A 25,955-nucleotide genomic window follows, 5' to 3' on the forward strand; every position below is an offset into this window, starting at 1 on the left:
ATTGCTACTACAGTCATAGTTCATATGACTTTGAATAAAATGGAAACCCTACCATAGGATAGAAGAAAAATATAGAGGGAAACAATGGTCTTTTTAGGTATTTGGATTCAAAAGTTTGCATAAATCGAAGAAACCTGACAATCAATGGGATAAATCGATTTTAAAATTGATAAAAATGGAGTTGAATATCATGACAAAAGGAATGTGAAAATTAGAATTCCACCTAATTTAAGACGAAAAATTTGAACAAGTAACCCAAAAAAACGGGGGGAAAATCTCACGACAAAATATAGAAGGAAAGAGATTAGGCTAGTTTGTTTCCACTATTTTCACAAGCTGTGAGATAACCACACACTGAAATATAGTACATACAACATATTTTAGTCGTTTGGAATGACAAATCACCTCAAGAAAACTCACTATACAGGGCAAAACTACCAACAAAAATGGCCCTCAAATGAAAAATGATAGCACAAAATTTTGATCGACAAAACCCCCTCTAAAACTACCAAGAGAAAAATGAAAAAATATTGAACTAATGTACACTTACAATTGTGCTTGTTGTATTACAGCAGGAGTACCCATGGATGAATATTTCTTCTGCAGTCTCCCTTTCAACTGCCTGATTTTTGCATCCACTCTTGCTGTAAATCCGATCTTGGTCTTTTGTCGAGCTTTGGATCGTTCCCTTCTCCACATATGTCGATCCTCAATGTCCTTTCTATAATATTTGATCTCTTGAATCACGTGGTGATCCAATGGATTGAATGATCTTTGGAATGAAATATGAGCAAGATAGGGAAGATTACAGGCAACAGATACTAAAAGGGTTGTGGACCAGTAAATGGGGGCGGGGGCTAGGATTTCCGAGAGGATTCTGAAGGCATTTTCATTGAGAGCTAGAGATAGTTCACCATATAGCAGAAGAAAAAGGTACCAAGAAGCGACGCTACCCCAAACAAGAAAGTGTTGTATCCATGTGAAGTGGCTCATTGTTAGAGCTATTTGGCAATTTACGGCCCAAATTACGCAAGTGAACATTGTCGTACCAACAGCTATCATATCAGCGGTTTGACCTCCAGAACGGAAGGCTTGGTCATAAAAGATGATGATGTTTAGAAAAAATATAATGAGCGATGTGTAAAGACCATTTCCCATCCAGCCGAATATTCGGTACCAGTCAAAGAACAGATTTTTTGGCCCTTGCTGATATAAAGCTGGAAACTGAATCAATCACGCAAAGAAAATTGCATCAATATAAGAATTGGCTAAAATGAACAAAACTCTGGTCAGTGCCCTTAGATCACAAACCTGCAAGCACACTTCAGAATCAACGTCTTGTTCAAACACACCGAGTGAAATGACAGGTAACGAAGTAAGAACGACATTGAATAGCAGCATGTACCAGTCAACATACACTGATTGTCCAGAAAATCCAGCAAAAGCTTCGAAGTAGAATATTGTGAGGCCGAACGCAATATTTTTGTAGAAGAAATAACAAATCTGTATGCAAAAAATTACAGTTCAGATTGGCATTAGCTCCCAAGATGAGTGATCTGATTTATGATCTGCATGCCAAAGCGGGTTGTGGGGGGGGGGGGGGGGGTGTGGTTTTGGGGAACAAAGCTCTTTATTCAAATATACAACTGATTTAATTTGTCTTAGATAATCTTTACCATCTGAGCTATTCTTTTGTAACACCAATGGCCATGAACGACCAGAAGTCTTTCCAGAAACCGGAACTGTGCAATAGCAAAGTCACTAGCCATCACAGCCTGCAAAACAATTGACATTCAGTTGGCCAATTTATGGCAATGGGGTTCATCATAGCAACTATCTATCAGGTTTCTTAAGGAATTCCCTCCATGCCAAATTGAAAGTAGTTGATTTTTTAAATTGCAAAAAATGAAAGCTGGGTAAAGGATAAAAAAATCTTTATGGTTTTGATAAGAAATGAAAAATCGCCGGATTAACTTATTCTATCATAGAAAAATACACCTCTAACTGAATGGACGAATAAACAGCAATATGAGACATTTATAACAGACCTGCATTCCTTCACATCCACTGATGCCGACACCAATATCCGCTTCTTGAATCATACCCACATCATTTGCACCATCACCAATTGCTAGTGTCGTTTTCCCAGTTCCTTCTTTTACCAATCTTGTAACCTAATTGTGAAATAGCAAAAGTTTTGTTACAAGTCTATTTGTCCAATCCGAGCTCATGAGAGTGGGGTAAACTAATGTTTTTATACTTCAAACACACCCATTAAATGTAAGCCAGAGATTAGGACATAGCTACCATAACATTAATATTAAAGGCATAACATGGATTTTGATCAGGTATGCCCAGAACTCATATCCAAGGCATAACAAAGACATCAGTAGGATAGTGGTAACGAAGGCCCAAAAATAATTACCTAATACCAAGCAAAGGGATTGTGCAACAGAGGACCGGAAATTCTCAGCTATATGGGGGGGCTTGGATGTTTCTAGGGATTTCTGTCGTTCTTTCTTGTCCAAATCAAAAAGTATGGGTTCTATGTTCCAAACTTCACCTTCAATAAGCGTAGATTTATTTCAAAAATTTTCCTGAATCACGTGCCTTTCTCGTAAGACCGAGCGAAATGAAAAAAATGAAAAACAAATTAATAAAAATTCCACAGTAAATCCCAACCCCTCTGATATGATTTGAGAATACTACTGCCATTGAATCCGCTACAGTTAGCTCGAAAGCGAATTCAGTCACCCCAGCCCCAGGGTCTCAATCCTAATAACATGACTTGACACATCCTGCCCTAATACCAATCACTTATTCCCAATGTCCCAAAAATAACTACCTAAGAACATGCAAAGGGATTGTGCAACAGAGGATATGATCTTGAAACATCCTGCCCTAACATCAAACGCTTATTAGTTATTCATAAAAGCCCGACCTATTGGGAGATGGCCCAACAAAGTTTTATTCGTTAACAAATTTGGAATGGACAGAACGATGACTCATAATCAATTGTTTGGCTAGATAAATAGAGAAATCTTACCAGAGCTTTCTGCTTTGGTGAGACACGGCAGCATATGACAGAAGCACAATCAACTGCTAAATTCAAGAATTGATGCTTCATGTCATCCTCTAGAGTGTAAGTTAGAGTTTTCCCATCAATTATCAGTGCAAATGCAGCATTTGGATCCTTTTCTAGTTTAACCATTTGTGTTGCTTTGGTAATTTGCATCAAGATATTTTCCCTCACAGCCTGCACAGTATGACAAACAACGAACTTTATGATAAACTAAAGTAATGTTTGGTGTAAATATCTGTCATCCTGTTTAAAAACAAATACCTGTTTGGAGTCTTGCACTAATGCATCTGTATTCATCGTGGTAATACATATTTGTTTCATTCCTTGTCGAAGTAAACTGCAAGCAAATCTGCATGAAACGACAATATTTCCATTTAGAATCAAGAAAACTCCCATCATCTAATTGCTATTAGTACCATTGGACAGTTAGAAGCTATATTTTCTGGAAAGGAACACACCCTATATTAATTGCAGTTTCCATCTTATCACCTGTCAGAACCCAGATCTTTAAACCAGCCTGTGCAAGCTTATCGATGCACTGAGGCACCTATTATGAAATTTTCAAAAAAGAAAAAAAAAAGAGGGAGGAGTCACGGAAAGGAATAGGGCAACAGAGACTGAATTTATAGCCCGTAAAATAATATGACTTACTCCTTGCTGTAATTTGTCCTCCACGGCAGTTGCACCAACAAGTATTAAGTCCCTTTCCATCATATCAGAAACCCGCTCAAGCATTGATTCCCTATCACCATTTATTGAAGTTTTTGCCTTCATAAACTCTTCATTCCAAGCTGAATATTCGGCTGAATCCAGCTTCTTGTAAGCAAGTGCTAGTGTCCGCAGTCCAGCCTCACCATATTCATTCAGATGCCTCGTGGTGGCTTCCTCATACATTCTTCCATTCCTTGATAACCTATCAAAGATGATGCTGTAAAGTGCAGAATAACATTAGTTCAAGAGAGTTACAGCCAATTGAGGAAGATAAAAATGAAACGGCAAAACTCAAAAGAGATTTACACAGGCAAAGCTTTTCAAATGCTCTTAACCAGATAACTAGATGAGGTGTCACTAAAATGAGGACAATGACTATTGAAATGCTAACATGAAAATAATAATAATAATAATAAATATTTTATTCAGGCATAGTTGCTAGCTGCCTGCTTTTTTTGCTCTTTTTTGGTTCAAATTTTTTCACTTATTATCTTTTTCTTCCACCATCTTTTCTTTGTGCTTGGGTGGGAGCAGATCAGAGGCAGCTCAAATTGCCATGTACGAATTATAAGTGACACACCTGTCAGCTCCTTTGCACAGGAGAAAGATCTGTCCATCCTCATCCTTAACAATCACAGACATTCTCTTCCTCTTGCTAGTGAAATCCAACAAATTGAGAACCTTGAATTCTCTGTTTTTAAAGAAAAATAATTCATGTCAAGATGCCTGGCTCAATATAGAATAATATTTGACGCGACAATGCTATCGATTCTTCATAACCTAACCTTTCGATAGGATCTTGAAAAGAAGAATATCTCTCACGAACTACAATGGTTGATTGTGTCCTTTTACAGAACTCAAAACCAAATTCTCTAGCTGCAACCAGAAATGCACCCTCATCGGGTGATTCTGCTTCATACGTAAAGGCGCCTGTCACTTCATTTTGCTCGGGAATTGCAGTGTGACAAATCGATAATATTCTGAAAAATAATAAGATTACATCTGCATTGGGTTCTTGAGGCCAGTTCCCATTCATGAGGCGGATATCCTCAAAGCCAAACCCTTTTATTGGGAGCTTATGGTCCTCTTCATCTCTCGATGTGATCACAGTCTCTAATTGAATTTCAGATTTCCCGAACCCAACCCCACTTTTCTCCCATGAATGAGGTGTGCCATTTTGGCTCAGGCCATCAATATCCATTGCCATCTGTTTAGCAGCAGCAAGTTCTACATCACTAGCACGCATGCCATATGCCGTACCAGCAATGGAGCATTTGAGAAAGTCCATTTGATTGCACGTCAAGGTGCCAGTTTTATCAGAGAGGATTGTATCGACTTGTCCTAACTCCTCATTTAAATTTGATGTCCGAGCCTGAGCTGGCGTTCCACTCTCTTCATCATACATATGAATATCCTTGTTTATGAATAAAGCTTGGAGGACTTTTACAACCTCAATGGACACATATAGGGATATTGGTATCAAATACCCATATAATATAAGAGCAGTGACAAGATGATAAAAACCGGACTCCAGTGGCTTGCTTGGATCAAATAGACCAGAACTATCAGGGACCTGTAAATACCACCAATTTGGCAGCTCATTTTTAGTCTTCACAATAAAACCTACTGAGCTTATCAACGAGATGAAGACCAGGAGGCTGAAAAGGATATATATTATTTTGTCCATTTGTTTCTCGATCCTGCTCCTTTTTGAAGGAGATTTTGTAGCATTCTGCATAACTTTGCTATCATGACCGGTAAATATTACCACTCCATAAACATAAGCTGTGTTTCGAAGCTTTGAATCACGAAGAAGAATTTGACTCGGATCAAGAGGGTAAACCTGGCGATCATATTCAAAATTACCCACAAAACTGTAAAGATTGGGATTGGGATCTTCGCATCTTATGGTCGCACTAAAATCCTTAAAAGTTGGATCATCGTCAAGTGCCAATGTTGTTTCCAGAGACCGTTTCACCTTCAAATTTGTCTCCCCATCTAAATTCATAGTTTCAACATAACAAATTCCATCTTCATAACTAGAAGATAAAAGAAGTAAATCTGCTGGAAAGAACTTATCCTTTTCTACTTTCAATATATCTCCAACTCGAATCTTCATCCAGGGTTTAAGACCAAAGACACCATCTTTCTTATGCACGTTAGCTTTTCGCAAATTAACCTTCATATCTTGTATAAACCGCCGCCAATCTTCCAGAGCTTCTTTAGCCATACTCAAACCAACCACAAAGACCAATGGAGCAATCATGCTAACAGGAGAGAATGGTGAAACAGGAGTTAGTGATAAGAGTGCGGCAAGGAGAAAGTACAAGTTGGCAACACGTCTAAATTGTTCGAATATGGCTTTTGGCAGGAATGTAATGAAATTGTATTTAGTGGTGGAAATATAGTTCGAGCAGTATTTGAGAGGTTTTTGCTCATGCATACGAGGTTGGTTACAATAAACCATCCGCGAATAACCAGGTCCTTGAATGTCATGTGGCCCATCTTCCTCGGAAGCACGAGGTCTGTAGCAAGCAAATGTATAAAGATTGCTCCTCCGAATCTTCGCCCTTATCCTACCCCCAGCCATTTTTCACTGTTCTGAAGCTCAATATCACTATGCTACCTCATAGAATTATGAAAAGTAAACCCCAACACCTTCCTCCACCATGTAAGTGAAGGAGTAACATACATGGCCATTTATTTTCGTCCATGTCTAAATTGGCATGCCAACATGAACAATCTCCTTAAAATCTCATGGGAGAAATAACAGCAATTTAGCACCTGGGAACAATTTATCACAAACAGTCACACACCTTGTTCCTCGCCTATCATCAGAGTTAAAAAAAACAGAAAGAAAACTGCATGTACTATATGACGACCGAAATTTCATCCAAGATTCTTTAAAGTTCCATGTGCACATCTATGGAGTAAAAATGATGCAGAGTGTTGAAGATCTTGAACATAGTCAAGTCAAATACATCCAAGCAAAATGACACACATCCCACATTCTAAGTCAAATTAAAAGATCAAATTTGGAGAGAAAAAAATTTCTAGCATTTTTAAATTTAAAGTTGACCGTCGTAAACAATCCAAATCATACAACCAAAAACTGACAACAACAATAGACTTCCCTACTCCAAGAATCAACGCGTTCACATCTTCCAAAGAAATAGCCAATTAACAACCTGTAAAATACATTTCAAAAAACAACAAAAAATTGCAAAGACTTGGATAATCACAAACGCCAGCTCAAATTCCACCATTGCAACTCTGTTAAAAAAATTAAAAGAATACAAAGTGTATCACAGAGGTAAATCATAAAGTTCTTGATTCCCTCGCCCCAAAACAACAAAGCCGCATTGACAAAAACCCGGTTCATATGATAACTACCGACACAAAATAGAAAAAAAAAACACAAATTTTCCCCGATTTACCTGTAAATTTCGGGCCAAGATTTGAATTTGAAAGACCCCCAGATAGAGCTACAGCTTAGAGATCGCAATGGAGGAGAGAGAAAGGAAGAACGCAGGAGAAAAGGCAGATGGGTCCGAGAATAGACAGAGAGAAGGGGAAATTTTTGAGAGAGAGAGAGAGACAGGGAGGGAGATCTATTCTTCGAACATTGCCCGTTATAAAACTTGCCCAGCCCCGGTTTATTACACCGACTATTTTCAATTGTAAACTAAAACTAAAATTCAAATTAAGATTACTTCTTATCAAAATTAAGAATGATTTTTATTATATTTTCAATTCAACAAATTCATAAATAATTAATAATTTAAATTTAGATTTAAATTTTTTTAAAATTTATGGATTTCAAATTTATTTTTATTATTTATAGAAACAAAATCGTAAACTTTAAATATACGCCTTACATGTTTATATATATATATATATATATATATATATATATATATATATATATATATATATTTTCATGTTAATTAAAATGGATTTCATATTCACTCAATAAAGATATTATTTGAAATTTATTGGATTTTTAATTAATGTGTAAATAAATAAGGTGTGGTTTAAGATTTGGTTTATTTATTTTTGGTAAATAATAAAACTATAATTCAAATCCAAGAATTTAAATAAATCAATGCAAACACTAAAAATTTTAGAAATCGTTTCATTATTTCAAATTTATACGAAAGAAATGTTTAAATTTAAAACGAGTATTCTAAAAAATTATCATCATTACATTAAATATCTAATCATATTAATATTAAACTTAAGAATAGGATATTGTGTGCATTATTGAATTGTATTCATGAGTAATAAGATCTATATTAACTTCCCAGGTTTTAAACAATATATATTGTCTTACAACTCGTAAACATTATAATTATTAAAATATATATATTTATATATAACAACAATTTACTTAAGTAATACATTAATGGAACTATATTCATTGATATTTGGTTGCAACTAGCTAATTATTATTATAAAGAATTTTAAAGTCTGACAACATATATAACGCGATGAATTTATAATATTCATTCATTTAATGACGATTTATATCGTATTTAAAAGTTGACATTTTTTTTGTCAATTCATTTTTTTTAAAAAAAGAAGAGAAAGGTGTATTTTGGATCCAAAGTCAATGATGATTAGTAATAACTTATAAATTATCAAATGTCCATCAATAATTAAATAATAATAAATGAAAAGAAATCAATCGTGTGTGACACTCTCTTTCCGAGAAAAATAAATTGAATTTTTATGGTGGACTTTTTTTATGGTGCTTTTTAATGGATTGATTTCTAAGAAACTTCATTTAATTCAACTTTTTTTACGTGTTGCGACGTGAAGCCCTTATTATCGTGGGACTGGGACATATATATCTATATTTATATATACATGTCAAATGTTCATCAATAATTAAATAATAATAAATGAAATGAAATCAATCGTGTGTGACACTCTAATACAATGTTTTCATAACCGAACCGGTGATCGAACCGGTTTACCTTAAAAAACGATCCAACCGGTCGCACCGTTTTAACCGGACGGTTGGACCGGAAAACCGTTTATATAATATAGTATAATTAATAATATATTTTACATTTTTAAAACCCAAAAGATGTATATAAATAAAAAAATATATAGATTTATCATAGTTTAAAAATTAAATAATCATATAAATATATTCAAATATTAATTTTAGTTATATATTTTTTAAAAATTAATTAATTAATTAAAAAATCTAATATTACTAAAATAATATTTTTCATGAAGTACAAATTCCAAATAATGTTGTATATATATATATTAAAATATTAAATTAAGGTTTTAAAATTAAAAATATATTTTTTCAAAAAAATAAAAAAAAAATCGGAAAAAAGGTTGAACCGGTTCTTGACCGGTTCGAAGCCGGTTTTTTGACCGGTTCGAAGCCGGTTCGACCGGTTCTTGACCGATTTTGACCGGTTCTGACCGTAAAAACGGTTTTTAGGAGCAATCCGGACTGGACCAGTGACCGGTTCCCGGTCGAACCGGTTGAACCGGCCGGTCCGGTCCGGTTTTGAAAACATGGCTCTAATAGGATCGTTTAAGGTATAGAGAGGAGGTGAATACACCAAAAAAAATTCTTCAACGAAAACTTGAATTCAGTTGGGTTGACAACTGGATACACTCTTTCTTGGCTATCGATGTTAATTGACAAAATAAGAACTTGTGCGGAAAGATGTCAATTGACAAATCTGAACACAATGTATTGAAATAAAATGCTAGACTAAAAAGACAGTAAACTGAATCATGATCACGAACAAATGTTTCTGGATGTTCGGAGAATTAATGACTCCTATGTCATCCCTTCTTCTTTGGCAAGAAGGTTTTCACTAGAAGACTTTGAACTTTACAACTCTTTGCAAAATCTCAATCCAAAACTAGGGCTTACGCCACTGTCTATCTTAGAACTCCTAGTATCTCAACTCAATAAGACAGTCCTAGACTGAATCTAGTACAAAGTGATTTACAACTCGATAAACTTGCACAAAATGATACTTCAATGATCAGATAAGTTCTTCAAATGTGTGCTTCGAGTTCTTGATCAGTTTTGTTGAGTAAACTTTGAAGGCTTGAGGTAAACTAATATATGCGAGAAAAACAAGTGAACGAGAGTGCCTCCAAAACTGATCTTGTGGCCTATTTATAAGCTTTGGAATCAACGATCATAAATATTTAAATAGTGCTCATTCCTATCAAGATTTTCCCGTTTCATGGTTTGTATTGTCACGTCAACATTCTCTATTATGAAATAGTAAAATTGTGTGCGCGGATGCGGTTGTGATGTGTCATTGTATGGAAAACTTTATCCAATAAGGTAGACTGATGATAATGACACCAACCGATTATTTCGAGAATGTTGGTAGACTGAATTCATCGAATACTCTGAGTAATGTGCTTCAGTCTGGCTAGGATTCGGTATGGCAATATTCAGTTTGGGTACGTAAACTGTTGTAGCGACCCTACCCGGATCCACTACCTAATCAAAGTTAATTAGCGCATGCAATAAATACTTAAAGCGTAAAGAGCGAATAATTTTAAAATACAACAAATTCAATCGGCAGAATACAACCGATGAAAACAAAAGTGTATAAATACTCTTATACAACCAAATCGAAAATATTTAGGGTCACAAGCCCTACCGCTAAACTTCCACTGCAACAGGTAACAACTCAACACTGCTGCGAGTCACCTGGACCGTTCAGCCTCAAACCTGCCCCGCCACAAGGAATCTCATAAAGACACCAACACAGGGGCGTGAGCGACAACGCTCAATAAGAAAGCAATGATATATAAACTAATATGCAGCAAGCAAATGACTTTAAAATACTTGATAAAATAGTCTACTCAGGGATCCAATGAATACACAGTACCGTGCTAAGAGAGAGACTCCGTGTGGTACTCGTGTATTCCCCTATCCACTATAGCATCTACTCCACCGTCGCGGTCGCTCCTAGTAATAGCAAAACCAGGGGCTGAGCCTCCCCAAACATGAATCCATAAGGATTAACTCATCACCGATGGAAACTGTCATGACTCGCATAATACCCAATGCAGTCCAGTGTAAAAACATGCATGTGCTAAATCAGTAAAACATATAGCACATACTCATGCAACATATAAGCATATATATCATGTCGGCTATCTAGGTCAGTACTTACGTACCTCTAACACTGCGGGTCAAACCTAGCACCACTGGTCTAGATTCCACGCCTACAAGTTCACACTACGGCGTCTACAATGCAAAGACTCATTCATCATTATTTAAACTCTAAGGTAGCGTTTGTTGGAAAACTGGCGTTCAGATCAATCACGATTGATACCCGGTGCAGCGAAAGTTTAAAAATTTTATTATGGAACAATTCCATAGTGTGGGTATCAACCGTTTAACGATTAAATTATAAGTGTGTGTAAAATTAAATAAAAATTATTAAATTTTACCTTCAATCTCGAAGCGAGATTATTGGACACCACACAGATTTCTCTGCGCTTCTTGTATCTCCCTGGAACTGATGAACTTTAATCTCCTTCAATCAGGTCCACGAATAGAGGTTTAATCCCTCTGATAGATTGCACTAGAAAATCTATCAGAAGTTTTCTACGAAGAGAATAAACGAATTTGATTCGCTATTCCAGACTGCAATTCAAAATCACAGACCGGAATTTCTCACGCAGAGAAGGGAGGGGGCGGCCGAATTCCTTTTAGAGAGAGCTAGGGTTTTCGATTTTCTGTCTCTCAAATTATGACCAGTTGTGTGTAATTTCTGTACTGCAATAACTTATTTATAATGCAGGCCACTAACACCTTAGGGCCCATTAGTCATAAGTTGAGGCCCGACAAGCAAAGCCCGCATGTTCAGAAATTAATATAAAATTCATCGTGACTCCGATTGATAAACCGATTTCATCAATGTGCACAGAAACCATTTCTGCACATTTTAAAGTCAAGATAAATTTTTCTGAATCCGAATTCAGTGGTTTCCAAAAATGTTCATCCCTATGTCATTTTAGGAAATCCTACTCCCTTACTCTTATTTAAGAAGTCCAACTTCTTTATTCATTAAATTTAACTCTTTAAATTTAACTATCTCAACGGGGATTAAAACTCCATTACACTGTGTGACCCTCAATGGTTCAGGGATATAGCTAGCCGTGGGCTCACAACTCCTTGTGACTCGGAACAACGATTTCCGACTTGCCCAACGAATCATGGTAAAGAGCCTAGCAACATCGCCCCATGATTCCCTAGGTATCACTGATAGTGCCTACAAGAACCAGTAGAGTTTGGTTAGCGTACAGTACGGTCCCTTTATCCATATATCCCGATCGAATCAACAACCATTGGTATATCGAGATTCGCTCAAGATTCGATAACTATGCAATACATCTTGAAGATCAAATTAGTGACATCGCATGTGCTACTAAGAAACCATTTCTTAAATCACATCAAGTACTCTGGCCAGAGATTCGTCACACTAATATCTCCTCAGATCGCATAGGATATCCACACTCGCAAGTATGTGGTGAATCCTTGACAACAATGCATCGACTCCTATATGTGTTGTAACTGTACCCAATCCCGACACCTGATGACCCCCATAGAGTCGGTAAACGAGTCAAAGCATAGTACTAGCATATAGAGCCTCCATGATGTTTCAAGTAGTAAGGACTAATGGTGTACAACCAAAACCGCGGACTTTATCCACTCGATAAGTGATAACCACTTGGAAAGTTCGGATAGGGTAGTTCGATTATTCATCCTATGAATATCCATTTGCATGCTTCGAACATCTCCATGTTCCCTACCAATGAAACGTGGTACTCCGCATCGCAAATGCTAGTCTCAAACTCGAGCGATCCTTATCTTTATTATCGGACGGCTCAATCGACTAGGAACAGTTTAGAATATACAGTGACTATAAGATGTATTTCATGATAGACATCCCCATGTTCTACCACATCTTACATACACTATAGTATATTCAAGGTCTTTATCAAAACAACAATAGTATATCATAATATAACAATATGAAGAAAGATAAAGTCATTGCCATTAAAAAATATAAATTATATTAAACAAAAGATTGTTTATACAAAGAGTCATCAAAGCCCATAGCCACAAGTTGGCTCACTGGGCACCCACTCTTTCAATCTCCCACTTGCCCTATAGCCAACTAGTCATACTACGTAGACCCATTGCTTCGCGATGTTTGTCAAACAATGGTCCTGGCAAGGGCTTAGTAAGCGGATCAGCGATATTGTCTGCAGAGGCCACTCGTTCGACAGTGATGTCTCCTCTTTCCACAATCTCCCGGATGATGTGGTATTTCCTCAGTACGTGTTTGGATCTTTGATGAGACCTTGGTTCCTTTGCTTGAGCAACGGCACCCGTGTTGTCACAGTACACCAGGACTGGACCAACAAATTCAGGAATGACGCCCAACTCTTGGACGAACTTCCTCATCCAAACGGCCTCTTTAGCAGCAGCCGATGCTGCAATGTATTCAGCTTCAGTGGTGGAATCCGCTGTGGTGTCCTGCTTGGAACTCTTCCAAGAGACAGCACCGCCATTGAGCATGAACACAAATCCAGAGGTTGACTTCGAGTCATCCACGTCACTTTGGAAGCTAGAGTCGGTATAGCCTTCCAATTTCAGTTCTCGTCCTCCATATACCATGAACATATTCTTAGTCCTTCGTAAGTACTTAAGAATGTCCTTCACGGCTTTCCAATGCATTTGACCAAGATTAGCCTGATATCTGCTCGTGACACTCAGAGCAAATGCTACATCCGGTCTGGTAGATATCATCCCATACATGATACTACCTATAGCTTACGCATATGGTACATGTGTCATATTCTCTATCTCTGCATCAGTCTTGGGACACATAGACTTGGATAAAGAAACTCCATGACACATGGGTAGATGTCCTCTCTTGGACCCATCCATTGAAAACCGTTTCAATATGGTGTCGATGTAGGTTGATTGAGTGAGTCCTATCATTCTCTTAGATCTATCTCTATAGATCTGTATCCCAAGAATGTAGGATGCCTCACCCAAATCCTTCATCGAGAATCTACCTGATAACCATATCTTTGTTGACTGCAACATCCCTACATCATTCCCAATGAGTAGGATGTCATCAACATAAAGTACTAAGAATGTCACAGCATCCTTAACTACTTTCTTGTACACGCATGGTTCCTCCGGGTTCTTGATGAAACCAAAATCTTTTATTGTTTCATCAAATTTCTGGTTCCAACTTCTTGATGCTTGTTTTAGACCATAAATTGATCTCTGAAGCTTGCATACCTTATGCTTGCTTCCCATGGATGTGAACCCCTCAGGCTGCTTCATATAGATTTCTTCCTTAATGTCTCCATTAAGAAAAGCAGTCTTCACATCCATTTGCCATATCTCATAGTCATACCATGCAGCTATGGCAATAAGGATTCTTATGGACTTGAACATTGCAACTGGTGAAAAGGTTTCATCATAGTCAACTCCTTGTCTTTGAGTGTAACCTTTCGCCACCAATCGCGCCTTGTAGGTCAATACCTTACCATCAGGCCCAAGCTTTCTCTTGTAGATCCATTTACACCCTATTGGAACAATTCCATCAGGAGGATCTACTAAAGACCAATCTTGGTTTGTATGCATTGAATCCAATTCAGACTGCATAGCTTCAAGCCATAAATTTGAATCCGCATCAGAAATTGCTTCCTTGAAGTTTCTTGGATCACATCCAATGTCGGGTTCATCTTGATCCCCTTCAAGAAGAAGACCATATCGAACAGGAGGTCTAGAAGTCCTCTCGGATCTTCTAGGTTCAGGCGTGTCCAGTAATGGTTCCTGAGGCGTAGGATCGTTATTTTGTATTTCGGGTTCTTCTCGAATTTCTTCGAGTTCCATTATCTCGCCTTTCTTATCCAATAAGAACTCCTTCTCCAAGAAGGTGGCATTCCTCGAAACAAACACCTTTGTTTCAGCAGGATAATAGAAATAATATCCGATTGAATTCTTCGGATACCCTACAAAATAACATAAGCTGGATCGACTATCCAACTTATCTCCCACTGTCCGCTTCACGTAAGCAGGACATCCCCAAATCCTCAAGTACGAATACTTAGGAGCTTTGCCATTCCATAACTCGTATGGTGTTTTGTTCACTGCTTTAGTGTGGACGTTGTTCAACAACAATACCGCTGTTTCAAGCGCATAGCCCAAAACGAAGGTGGAAGCTCAGTGAAGCTCATCATGGATCGAACCATGTCCAACAAAGTTCGATTACGACGCTCCGATACACCATTCAGCTGTGGTGTCATAGGAGGAGTCCACTGAGAGAGAATCCCATTCTCTTTCAGATAGTCCAAAAACTCGGTACTCAAGTATTCTCCACCTCGATCCGATCTAAGTGCTTTAATACTTTTACCTAGCTTGTTTTCTACTTCAGCCTTGAATTCTTTGAACTTTTCAAATGCTTCAGACTTATATTTCATTAAATATAAATACCCATACCTTGAATAATCATCAGTAAAGGTAATGAAGTAGGTGTGGCCATATTGAGTCCCAACTCTAAATGGACCACAAACATCTGTATGGATCAAATCCAACAGATTTTGACTACGCTTAGGTTTCCCCTTAAAAGGAGATTTAGTCATTTTTCCTTTTAGGCAGGATTCACAAGTAGGTAGAGAGTTAATATCAGACATATCAAACATGCCCTCTCCCACTAGCTTGTTCATCCTCCTTGAGGAAATATGACCTAGCCTAGCGTGCCAAAGGTTTGCCGGGTTTTGGCTATCGATTTTCCTTTTGTTTGTTGTCGCCGGTTTATCAACATAATTTATTGGAACGTCTTTTAGTTTTAAGTTGTATAGATCGTTTTCAAGTTGTCCATTTCCAATCAAACATTCATTCTTGTAAATATTGCAAATCTCATTCACAAAATTGCAAGAATAACCATCTCTATCTAGCATAGAAACAGAAATAATGTTTTTAATTAAATCCGGAACAAATAAAACATCTCTTAAAAATAACTTAAAACCGTTCTGCAAAATTAAACAAACATCTCCAATGGCTGTAGCTTCAACTCTGGAACCATTCCCGAGCCTCAGCTGGGTCTCACCCATTCTAAGCCTGCGACTTCTTGTCATCACCTGCAAATCATTGCAAATGTGAGATCCACATCCGGTATCCAATACCCAAGAAGTAGTATTAAGTGAAATGTTTATTTCAATATAGAACATACCCTTTGCAGTTCCCAACTGCTCTAGATATTCCTTGCAGTTGCGCTTCCAATGACCGGGCTTCTTGCAGTAATGGCAAACATCCTTGGATTTTCCATTGTTTGAAGCCTTTGTCTTGTGCTTCTTCTCGGGTTCGACTTTCTTTGGTGGGGCAGAATGTTTCTTACCCTTCGTACTTGGCCCCTTCTTAGCAGAAGATGAGGAGCCCACCAACAAAGCTGGTTTATCCTTCTTTAGTGTGGATTCATATGTCACAAGCATATTGACCATCTCTTCAAGGGTGGCCTCTATCTTGTTCATATTAAAATTTACCACAAATCCGTCAAACGAAGAAGGAAGAAGAAGCAGTAAATCCACGTTGAGTTCATGCTCCAACACCAAATCAAGAGTTGCTAACTTCTGTATGAGCCAAATCACTCGTACCCCATGATCACGGACCGAAGTCCCTTCACGCATGCGACACGTCATTAGCTCCTTAACAGTAGCGAACCTTTCAGCCCTCGATTGAGCCCCAAAAAGTTCCTTGAGTTGAGCGTGAATGTCAGCAGCATTCACGATGTCCTCAAATCGCCTCTGGAGTTCATCAGACATCGAGGCTTGCATATAGCATTTGGTCTTGATGTCATGGTCCCACCATGCATCAAGTTTGGCCAATTCCTCCGGACTTACGTCAGCTGGTGCTTCCTTCGGAGGTGATTTCTCTAACACGTAGAGCATCTTCTCCGAAGTCAAGACAATCTTCAACTTCCGGAACCATTCCGTATAGTTTGCGTCAGTCAACTTGTTTTGTTCGAGGATCGAGAATAATGGATTACGCGAATTCATTGTATGAAATACTGAAAAGAAAAACAGACATATATCAATGATTGTTTAAGCAATTTACTAAGACATAAAATAGGCGAATTTAATTTTATGAATCTCACTCCCACTATTTTAACGATTTCACTACCCTCTAGTGAAAACGGGAAACTTTTTCCTTAGTGAGAACATGGAGTCCAATTGACAAACTTATGGTCCCGAATAATATCAGCCAACCATAATTCTCAAAAGGTAGAGCCCAATTGCTTCCAAAGCAACCCCCATGTATTTACCTCATGTCCAATAAGGGCCCAATAATATGACGCCGTTTAAGTGAGTCAAAGATGACATGTCAAACCCATCAATATTAAGTTGTGATGGACGGTCGCCATGTGGATCCCCCAATAATATGAGCCGATCCCATGGGAGTTCCACCCAACTTACAACATGTGTCGATCCAATGTACAGCTTTCCGACGGACGGGCCCCCCCAATAATATGAGCCGGACCGTATCCGCGGGTAGCATCACATACATTGATCGTTGATGGAAGGTAGGAACATTTAAACAAATTTAAATTTCCTTTATTTATCTTGATATCAATTTTAAATCATATTTAAAATGAGGGATTTTTAATTATGAAAATTTGTCTCATCATTTTTCAATTTATTGTATGCTTGCCGGATTCATACAATTATGTCTAAAACATGCATACAATCATAATATCATATATTATATATAGGATGATCGATTCCATTTCTAATTGACTCGTGGTTGCCAATCACAAGTCTTAGTCCAATCCTAGGTAATATGCAGTATGCAATGCAATCCTATTACATTAGCTTCCAATTTACATTTCTTCGTCTTTATTGTCTGCTGGGCCCACCATCTTCAAATCTTGATCTCCCACTAAATCTAATGTATTTACAATAAATAGCAATGACAAGTAGGGGATACATTTTAGGGGTGGGAACGGGCCATAAACCAAGCCCACTTTTATTACATATGACATTCATATTGGGCCATAAACCAGGCCCATTAATAAAACCAACAACAATAAAACAAATGTAAATTCCTAACATACACCTACAAAATTGGTCATGGCAATCGATCATCCTTATCCAATAACATTTAATTCAAAATTAATTTATTGGATATCATGCATATGGCAATTTAAATTTAAACAGGATAAAATCATATTTTATATATAAAATCATATTTTACATATAAAATCATATTTTACCTTTTATTAAATAAAATCATATTTTATCTACAGAATCTAATTTTATAGATAAAATCATATTTTACTTAATATATACATAAGATCAAATCTTATCATCAATTGTACCAAAAATAATTGATTTCAAAATTCAATTTAAGGATAAAATATTAAAATTTTCCAAAAATTCAAATTTATCCAAAAATCAATTTTAAAATTTTCGGACTCGAACAATTCGATCCGATGCCTCGTGAACCAATCAAAAACAATTTTTGACCGGACCAAAAATAAAATTTTAACACATTAAAATTAATTTAAATAAAAAAAAAATAATTTTTTCCCGCGGGCCGCCCGGGACACTCCCGGGCCGGCTGCCCCTTTAGGGCAGCGACAATCGCTGCCCTGGCGGCGCCGTGCGCTGCCCTGGGCGGCGCCGTGCGCCGCCCGGGGCAGCGACCGTCGCTGCCCCACCGGGCAGCAATCCAATCGCTGCCCGGGTTTTGCCCGGAAAAAAAAAATTTTTTTTTTTATTTAAAATATTTATTTTGTTTTAAAAAACCAAGACTCAAAAATTTTTGTACAATCGATTAATTTAATCGTTTGATCTGAGCAACCTTGCTCTGATACCACTGTTGGGTAGCTGGCGTTCAGATCAATCACGATTGATACCCGGTGCAGCGGAAGTTTAAAAATTTTATTATGGAACAATTCCATAGTGTGGGTATCAACCGTTTAACGATTAAATTATAAGTGTGTGTAAAATTAAATAACAATTATTAAATTTTACCTTCAATCTCGAAGCGAGATTATTGGACACCACACAGATTTCTCTGCGCTTCTTGTATCTCCCTGGAACTGATGAACTTTAATCTCCTTCAATCAGGTCCACGAATAGAGGTTTAATCCCTCTGATAGATTGCACTAGAAAATCTATCAGAAGTTTTCTACGAAGAGAATAAACGAATTTGATTCGCTATTCCAGACTGCAATTCAAAATCACAGACCGGAATTTCTCACGCAGAGAAGGGAGGGGGCAGCCGAATTCCTTTTAGAGAGAGCTAGGGTTTTCGATTTTCTGTCTCTCAAATTATGACCAGTTGTGTGTAATTTCTGTACTGCAATAACTTATTTATAATGCAGGCCACTAACACCTTAGGGCCCATTAGTCATAAGTTGAGGCCCGACAAGCAAAGCCCGCATGTTCAGAAATTAATATAAAATTCATCGTGACTCCGATTGATAAACCGATTTCATCAATGTGCACAGAAACCATTTCTGCACATTTTAAAGTCAAGATAAATTTTCCTGAATCCGAATTCAGTGGTTTCCAAAAATGTCCATCCCTATGTCATTTTAGAAAATCCTACTCCCTTACTCTTATTTAAGAAGTCCAACTTCTTTATTCATTAAATTTAACTCTTTAAATTTAACTATCTCAACGGGGATTAAAACTCCATTACACTGTGTGACCCTCAATGGTTCAGGGATACAGCTAGCCGTGGGCTCACAACTCCTTGTGACTCGGAACAACGATTTCCGACTTGCCCAACGAATCATGGTAAAGCGCCTAGCAACATCGCCCCATGATTCCCTAAGTATCACTGATAGTGCCTACAAGAACCAGTAGATTTTGGTTAGCGTACAGTACGGTCCCTTCATCCATATATCCCGATCGAATCAACAACCATTGGTATATCGAGAGTCGCTCAAGATTCGATAACTATGCAATACATCTTGAAGATCAAATTAGTGACATCGCATGTGCTACTAAGAAACCATTTCTTAAATCACATCAAGTACTCTGGCCAGAGATTCGTCACACTAATATCTCCTCAGATCGCATAGGATATCCACACTCGCAAGTATGTGGTGAATCCTTGACAACAATGCATCGACTCCTATATGTGTTGTAACTGTACCCAATCCCGACACCTGATGACCCCCATAGAGTCGGTAAACGAGTCAAAGCATAGTACTAGCATATAGAGTCTCCATGATGTTTCAAGTAGTAAGGACTAATGGTGTACAACCAAAACCGCGGACTTTATCCACTCGATAAGTGATAACCACTTGGAAAGTCCGGATAGGGTAGTTCGATTATTCATCCTATGAATATCCATTTGCATGCTTCGAACATCTCCATGTTCCCTACCAATGAAACGTGGTACTCCGCATCGCAAATGCTAGTCTCAAACTCGAGCGATCCTTATCCTTATTATCGGACGGCTCAATCGACTAGGAACAGTTTAGAATATACAGTGACTATAAGATGTATTTCATGATAGACATCCCCATGTTCTACCACATCTTACATACACTATAGTATATTCAAGGTCTTTATCAAAACAACAATAGTATATCATAATATAACAATATGAAGAAAGATAAAGTCATTGCCATTAAAAAATGTAAATTATATTAAACAAAAGATTGTTTATACAAAGAGTCATCAAAGCCCATAGCCACAAGTTGGCTCACTGGGCACCCACTCTTTCAGCGTTTGGTTCGGGTGATAGGATAAATAGTATCTGGATAAGTAATATAATGTAATAAAAAATAAATAAAAAATGATAGTTAATATAATATTTGATTTGATTGATAGATTATGGTTTTTTTGATTTGATTGATTCAATTTTATATAGAAATTATAAATTACCATTTTGTCCTTTTAACAATAAATAAAATATGAATAATATTATTTATAAGGGATAATATAGTAATTTAATTTGATTATTGGATTGATGTGAAATAAATAATTAATGATTTGATTGATGTATAATAAATAATTAATAGATGGATAAATAATATGACGAGAAGAACGCGAGATTGGACAGGATAACTAGTACCGAGACTATTAGTAAAGTAACCAAACGAGCCCTAAAAGCCTTAATTAAGCTATTCTAAACTCCTAAATATTTTTAGGAAACTAAAGCTATACTTGCGTCTATCGTTAGCCGTTTGCTGCCACTTGCCTAAAAACTAGACCACAGTTCCGCTACGATGCTTGGATCGCTATGCCACTTCTGGAATCCCCAAAAGGATGCCTATAATTTCCTAGATCTAAGTTAGAAGGCTAAGGAAAAGAGAGAAGAGAGGGGTTCGGTGCGCCCAGAAATGAATCTCGACACCTCTATTTATAGACGACATTCGGACCATCCGAACACGATCGAAGCATCCGATCCCGACATCGGATCGTCCGAAGTCCCATCAACACGTAATCAATGACATCATCTTGCTGACTAATTGATGACATAAGCCCTAGCCCTGATCGGAGCATCCGATCACGATCGGAGCCTCCGAACTCCACTTTGAAGCATCCGATTTGCGCTTGCCCAATTTGCTTACTTTCGTTAATTATTCCTTTTAATTACCTTAATTGTGTGCGGGTTACTACATTCTCCCCCACTTAAGAAATTTCGTCCTTGAAATTTAAGTCTAGAGGAAAACATGGAAATTCAAACAAATGTTCTTTACAACTAAACCTTACAAAGCACAAATCTTTCTTACAAGGAAAAGTACAAAACATCAAACAACTCTGGATGCTCAACTCGCATCCGAATCTCCAGCTCCCAAGTTGCTTCCTCAATTCCCCTGCGCTGCCACTGAACCATCACTAGAGGTATGCTCTTGTTGCAAAGCACCTTGTCCTTCCTATCGAGAATCCTGAGAGGTCTCTCCACATAGGACAGATTCTGGTCCAATTGCACCTCAATCGGATGCAAGATGTGCGACTCATCTGCCACGAACTGCCTCAGCAAGGACACGTGAAACACATCATGGATACTGAAAAGATACGGTGGCAAAGCTAAACGATAAGTCACGTCTCCAACTTTCTCGAGAATCTCGAAAGGACCGATAAACCTCAGCGAAAACTTGCCTTTAAGTCCAAATCTCATCACCTTCCGGAAATGTGATACTCGCAGGAACACATGCTCTCCTACGTCAAAATGTAACGGTCTGCGGTGAGTGTTAGCGTAGCTAGCCTGTCGATCTTGGGCTGCCTTAATCCTCTTACGGATAAACTCCACTGCATCATTCATCTGCTAGATCATCTGTGGACCTTCGACTTGACATTTGCCAACTTCATCCCAAAAAAAAGGCATACGACAGCGGCGTCCATACAAAGCCTCGAATGGTGTCATGCCAATGCTGCGATGATAACTGTTATTATAAGCAAACTCTACCAAATCTAAGTGGTCATGCCACGCGGGTCCAAAATCCATCACTGTCGCTCAAAGCATATCCTCGAGAGTACGGATAGTTCTCTCACTCTGTCCGTCAGTCTTCGGGTGATAAGCTGTACTCAAACTCAGTGTAGTACCAAGAGCTCGCTGGAAGCTACCCAAAAATCTAAAGGTAAACCTCGGATCTCGGTCACTGACAATACTCAACGGAATCCCGTGCAGACGAACAACCTCTTGAACGTATAGACGTGACATCCGATCAAAAGTAAAGTCCCGATTATACGGCAGATAATGCGCGGACTTTGACAATCAATCAACAACAACCCAAATAGCATCGCAGTTCCTGGAAGACATAGGCAAATGGGTGATAAAATCCATCGTCACATGCTCCCACTTCCATTCTGGAATCTCTAAGCTGTGAAGCAAACCACCGGGTCGTCGAAACTCTGCCTTGACCTGCCGACACACAAGGCATCTTGACACGAATTGATAAAGACTGCACTTCATTCCTTTCCTCCAGAACCTCGTACATAGATCTTTGTACATTTTCATATTGCCTGGATGAACAGAAAATCTACTACGGTGATCCTGTGTCAGAATCTCCTCTCGAAGTGTGGAATCATTAGGAACCACCACGCGTTCGAAAATACACAACAGGCTGACCGGCTAAATCGGTGTGATATGAATCTACTGGCAAGCGTACCAGGTCAAGTAATAGTAAAGTGAACTGAGAGTCCAAGTATCGATCCCACAGGGACTGCAGTCAATTCTTAGCTTAATCTAGACAAAATCATAAAAATCAATTTGATTTAAATATAATAATAATGTATAATAAAATCTGCTTAAGAAATAAGAATTAAAATATTTGAAAAGAAAATTTAATTAAAATGAGACAACCAAGACATACGTAGGTACCGAATAAATCATGTAACTTGTAGCCGATTCAGGACTCAGATTTAATCTTAGATTACGGGAATTCTCCTAACTTGTTCAAAGGTCTATTTCTAGAACAATCAAACCTAATCAAATATTGACGGATTAATTTTTCATAATTCTAATCAAATTTGAATGCATTAAATATTTGTGAAAATTCAGTTTACACCCAAACCGCACACTGAAACCGAATTCTATTTCTAGTCGGTTTTACCATATGTTGATTATCAAAGTGATCGAAATCAATACATCCTCTGTCGACTTGGAATCGATTAACATTCAAGCAAACAGTTGATCAGACTATTCACAAGACAAATATAAATATGACAATCAATAAAATAAAATCAAGTCTGAAAAATCCCAAACAAACATCCAAGTTTTCTACATGAATTTGTTCGGCCCAATCACGCTGTCTTGGTTGAAAACAAACTACTCAATAATTGAAACTAGAATTCAAAAATAAAATAAAGAAAGAAAAATAAAAGAAAAGAGAAATTTTCTCTCCCAAGCCTTGTAGTTGCCTTGTAGTGACCCGTAACCATAATTAACGATTAATGAGTATATTAATCGTGTGATCATGTTTTTCATTATTAATACATGATTAAGGAAGTTTCGGTTGGATTAACGGACTTCAAAAATGGATTTGGAATGATCAGAAATGGCCCAAAGGGTGACCAGGAACGGAAGCAACGTTCTGGCAGCTGATTTCATCCGTGATGACAGCAAGATGATGTCATTGCTTACGCACTTGATGGGACATCGGAAGCAACGAAGAGGATCAGACGCAACGTTCGTTAGGCAGAACGGACACAACGATGGAGAACGGACGTTCTGTTCCGTGTCTATAAATAGAGGGTCCGAGCTCATTTATCGCACCTCTCTCCTCTCTTCTCTCTCAACTCCTAGGACTTCTAACTTAGATCTAGGGAGATATAGGCGTCCTATTGGGATTCTGGAAGTGGCACAGCGATCTAGACGTCGTAGCGGAGCTGTGGCCTAGTTTTGAAGCTATCGACAGCAAAGGGCTAACGACGGACGCAGGTATAACTTTGGCTTCCTAAAAATATTTAGGAGTATGCAATAGCTTAGTTAACGCTTTTAGAGCTTAATTATTGATGCATGGGTAATTGCATTGTAGTAGCAGTAGACTAGACTAGTAGGCTTGGAGTCTAGACCAGCGGAGCTAGGTTTTGACCAGCAGTTGTTAGAGGTATGTAAGTACTGACCAAGATAGCCGACATGATATATTTGCATGTTTGTTGCATGAGTATGTGCTATATGTTTTATCATGTTTTAGCATGTTTTACCTTCTTAGCACATGCATGATTTTACGTGTGACTGCATCCTGAGAGATGTGAGTCATTGACAGTCTCCATAGGGAACAGTGATCTCATGTTGGACTCGAGTCAGGTATGACAGTTTTCATATGGGACTTGTATCCTGTTTTGGATTCGGGTCAGGATGGGGTTGGCTCAGCCCTGATATAGAATATACGAGTACCCCGCGGAGTCTCTCTCTAGCCGGTACTATATATTCCTGGCGCCTTGAGAAAATGTTTTACCTGGGATTTTAAATCATCCGTGTGCGCATATTTGTACATATATCATTGCTTATGTTTTGAGTGTTGTCGCTCACGCCCCTGTGTTTGGGTATTGTGGTGTACCTTGTGGCAGGGCAGGTTTGAGGCTGGACAGTCCAGGCGGCGCTCAGCAGGATTGAGGATCCGAGAGTGTGAGGTTTTAGAGGGTAGGGATTTGTTTACCCTGAACCTTTGATTTAGTTGTATAATGGTATTTATAAACTTTTGTTATCGTCGGTTGTATTCTGCCGATTGGATTTTTTGTATTTTAATTATCCACTCCTTACGCTTTAAGTATTATTGCATGCGCTTTATTATAACTCTGATTAGATAGTGGATCCGGGTTGGGTCACTACACTTTTTGGTATCAGAGCGCATTGCACTGGGAATTTCGTAAAAGCGGATTAAGTAATTATCTGTTCTTATGAAACAGATGGCAGATTACGATGAGAGCCACGATAGCGGAGGGGGCGGTCGTTGGGGAGATCCGAATGATCGTATACGTCGTCGAGGTCAGCATGAGGAGCACAGACGAGTGAGCATGCGCAGATTTAAGGAGGTTAGTCCGAAGCCCTTGACAGGAGGTGAGACGCCTGAGGAGGCTGAGGATTGGCTCGATAGGATGGAGCAGTGTTTTCAGGAGTTCCGTTGCACAGAGGAGGATAAGATGGAGATTCTTGCCTTTATGCTTGAGGGTCGAGCGAGGAAGTGGTGGAGATCTACTTCCGCACCATTCATAGCAGCTAGAGGAGTAGCTACGTGGGGCAAGTTCCGTACAGCTTATCAGAGACTGTATTTCCCTTCTGCTCTATGACAGGCGAAAGCCAGTGAGTTACTGAGTCTGCGACAGGGTACGATGACGATTGAGGAGTACCAGCAGAATTTCTTTGATCTGCTACCTTATTGTCCTCACATTGATGATAGTTCTATAGTGAAGTACGACCATTTCCTTCAGGGTCTGAACCCTGAGATTCATCGAATGGTTGTTGTGGGCAGTGATATGACCTACGAGGGCTTGGTGGACCATTGTCGCCAAGAAAAGGACAGTATCCGAAGGAACAGGGGACTCTTCTCTTCTTTTTCCAGATCAACGAGTGCCAGTACTTTGGGTCCGAAAGGACAGTCTTTCAAGAAGCCAGGAGGTACTTCTTCTTTTTCATCTGGATTTGGTGGAGTGCATCGTT

The 25,955-nt window shown here is 38.3% G+C and overlaps 1 protein-coding gene across 1 annotated transcript; it reads right to left on the reverse strand.

Annotated features, from left to right (window-relative positions):
• Nucleotides 1–318: 318 nt before the first annotated feature.
• On the reverse strand, nucleotides 319–7,399 carry LOC140884520 (probable phospholipid-transporting ATPase 4). The gene is made up of 11 exons (XM_073291295.1): nucleotides 7,231–7,399; nucleotides 4,579–6,577; nucleotides 4,374–4,484; nucleotides 3,734–4,010; nucleotides 3,541–3,629; nucleotides 3,344–3,431; nucleotides 3,047–3,256; nucleotides 2,049–2,174; nucleotides 1,677–1,775; nucleotides 1,312–1,503; nucleotides 319–1,224 (listed from the first exon to the last, which is right to left on the reverse strand). Exons 2-11 carry the CDS (start codon nucleotides 6,381–6,383, stop codon nucleotides 547–549), a joined length of 3,675 nt encoding a protein of 1,224 aa, XP_073147396.1. The 5' UTR covers nucleotides 6,384–6,577; nucleotides 7,231–7,399; the 3' UTR covers nucleotides 319–546.
• Nucleotides 7,400–25,955: the final 18,556 nt, after the last annotated feature.

Source organism: Henckelia pumila, chromosome 2 (assembly GCF_033568475.1).
Source record: "Henckelia pumila isolate YLH828 chromosome 2, ASM3356847v2, whole genome shotgun sequence".
Lineage (NCBI taxonomy): Eukaryota > Viridiplantae > Streptophyta > Magnoliopsida > Lamiales > Gesneriaceae > Henckelia > Henckelia pumila.

Excerpts from the sequence above, each read along its gene's own strand:
- LOC140884520 (XM_073291295.1), bottom strand. The coding sequence starts at position 6,383 with ATGGCTGGGGGTAGGATAAGGGCGAAGATTCGGAGGAGCAATCTTTAT. Across the intron at positions 4,011-4,373 it reads CTGTGCAAAGGAGCTGACAG|CATCATCTTTGATAGGTTAT; the intron begins GTGTGTCACTTA and ends TGCACTTTACAG. Across the intron at positions 1,225-1,311 it reads ATTCTGAAGTGTGCTTGCAG|TTTCCAGCTTTATATCAGCA; the intron begins GTTTGTGATCTA and ends TGATTGATTCAG.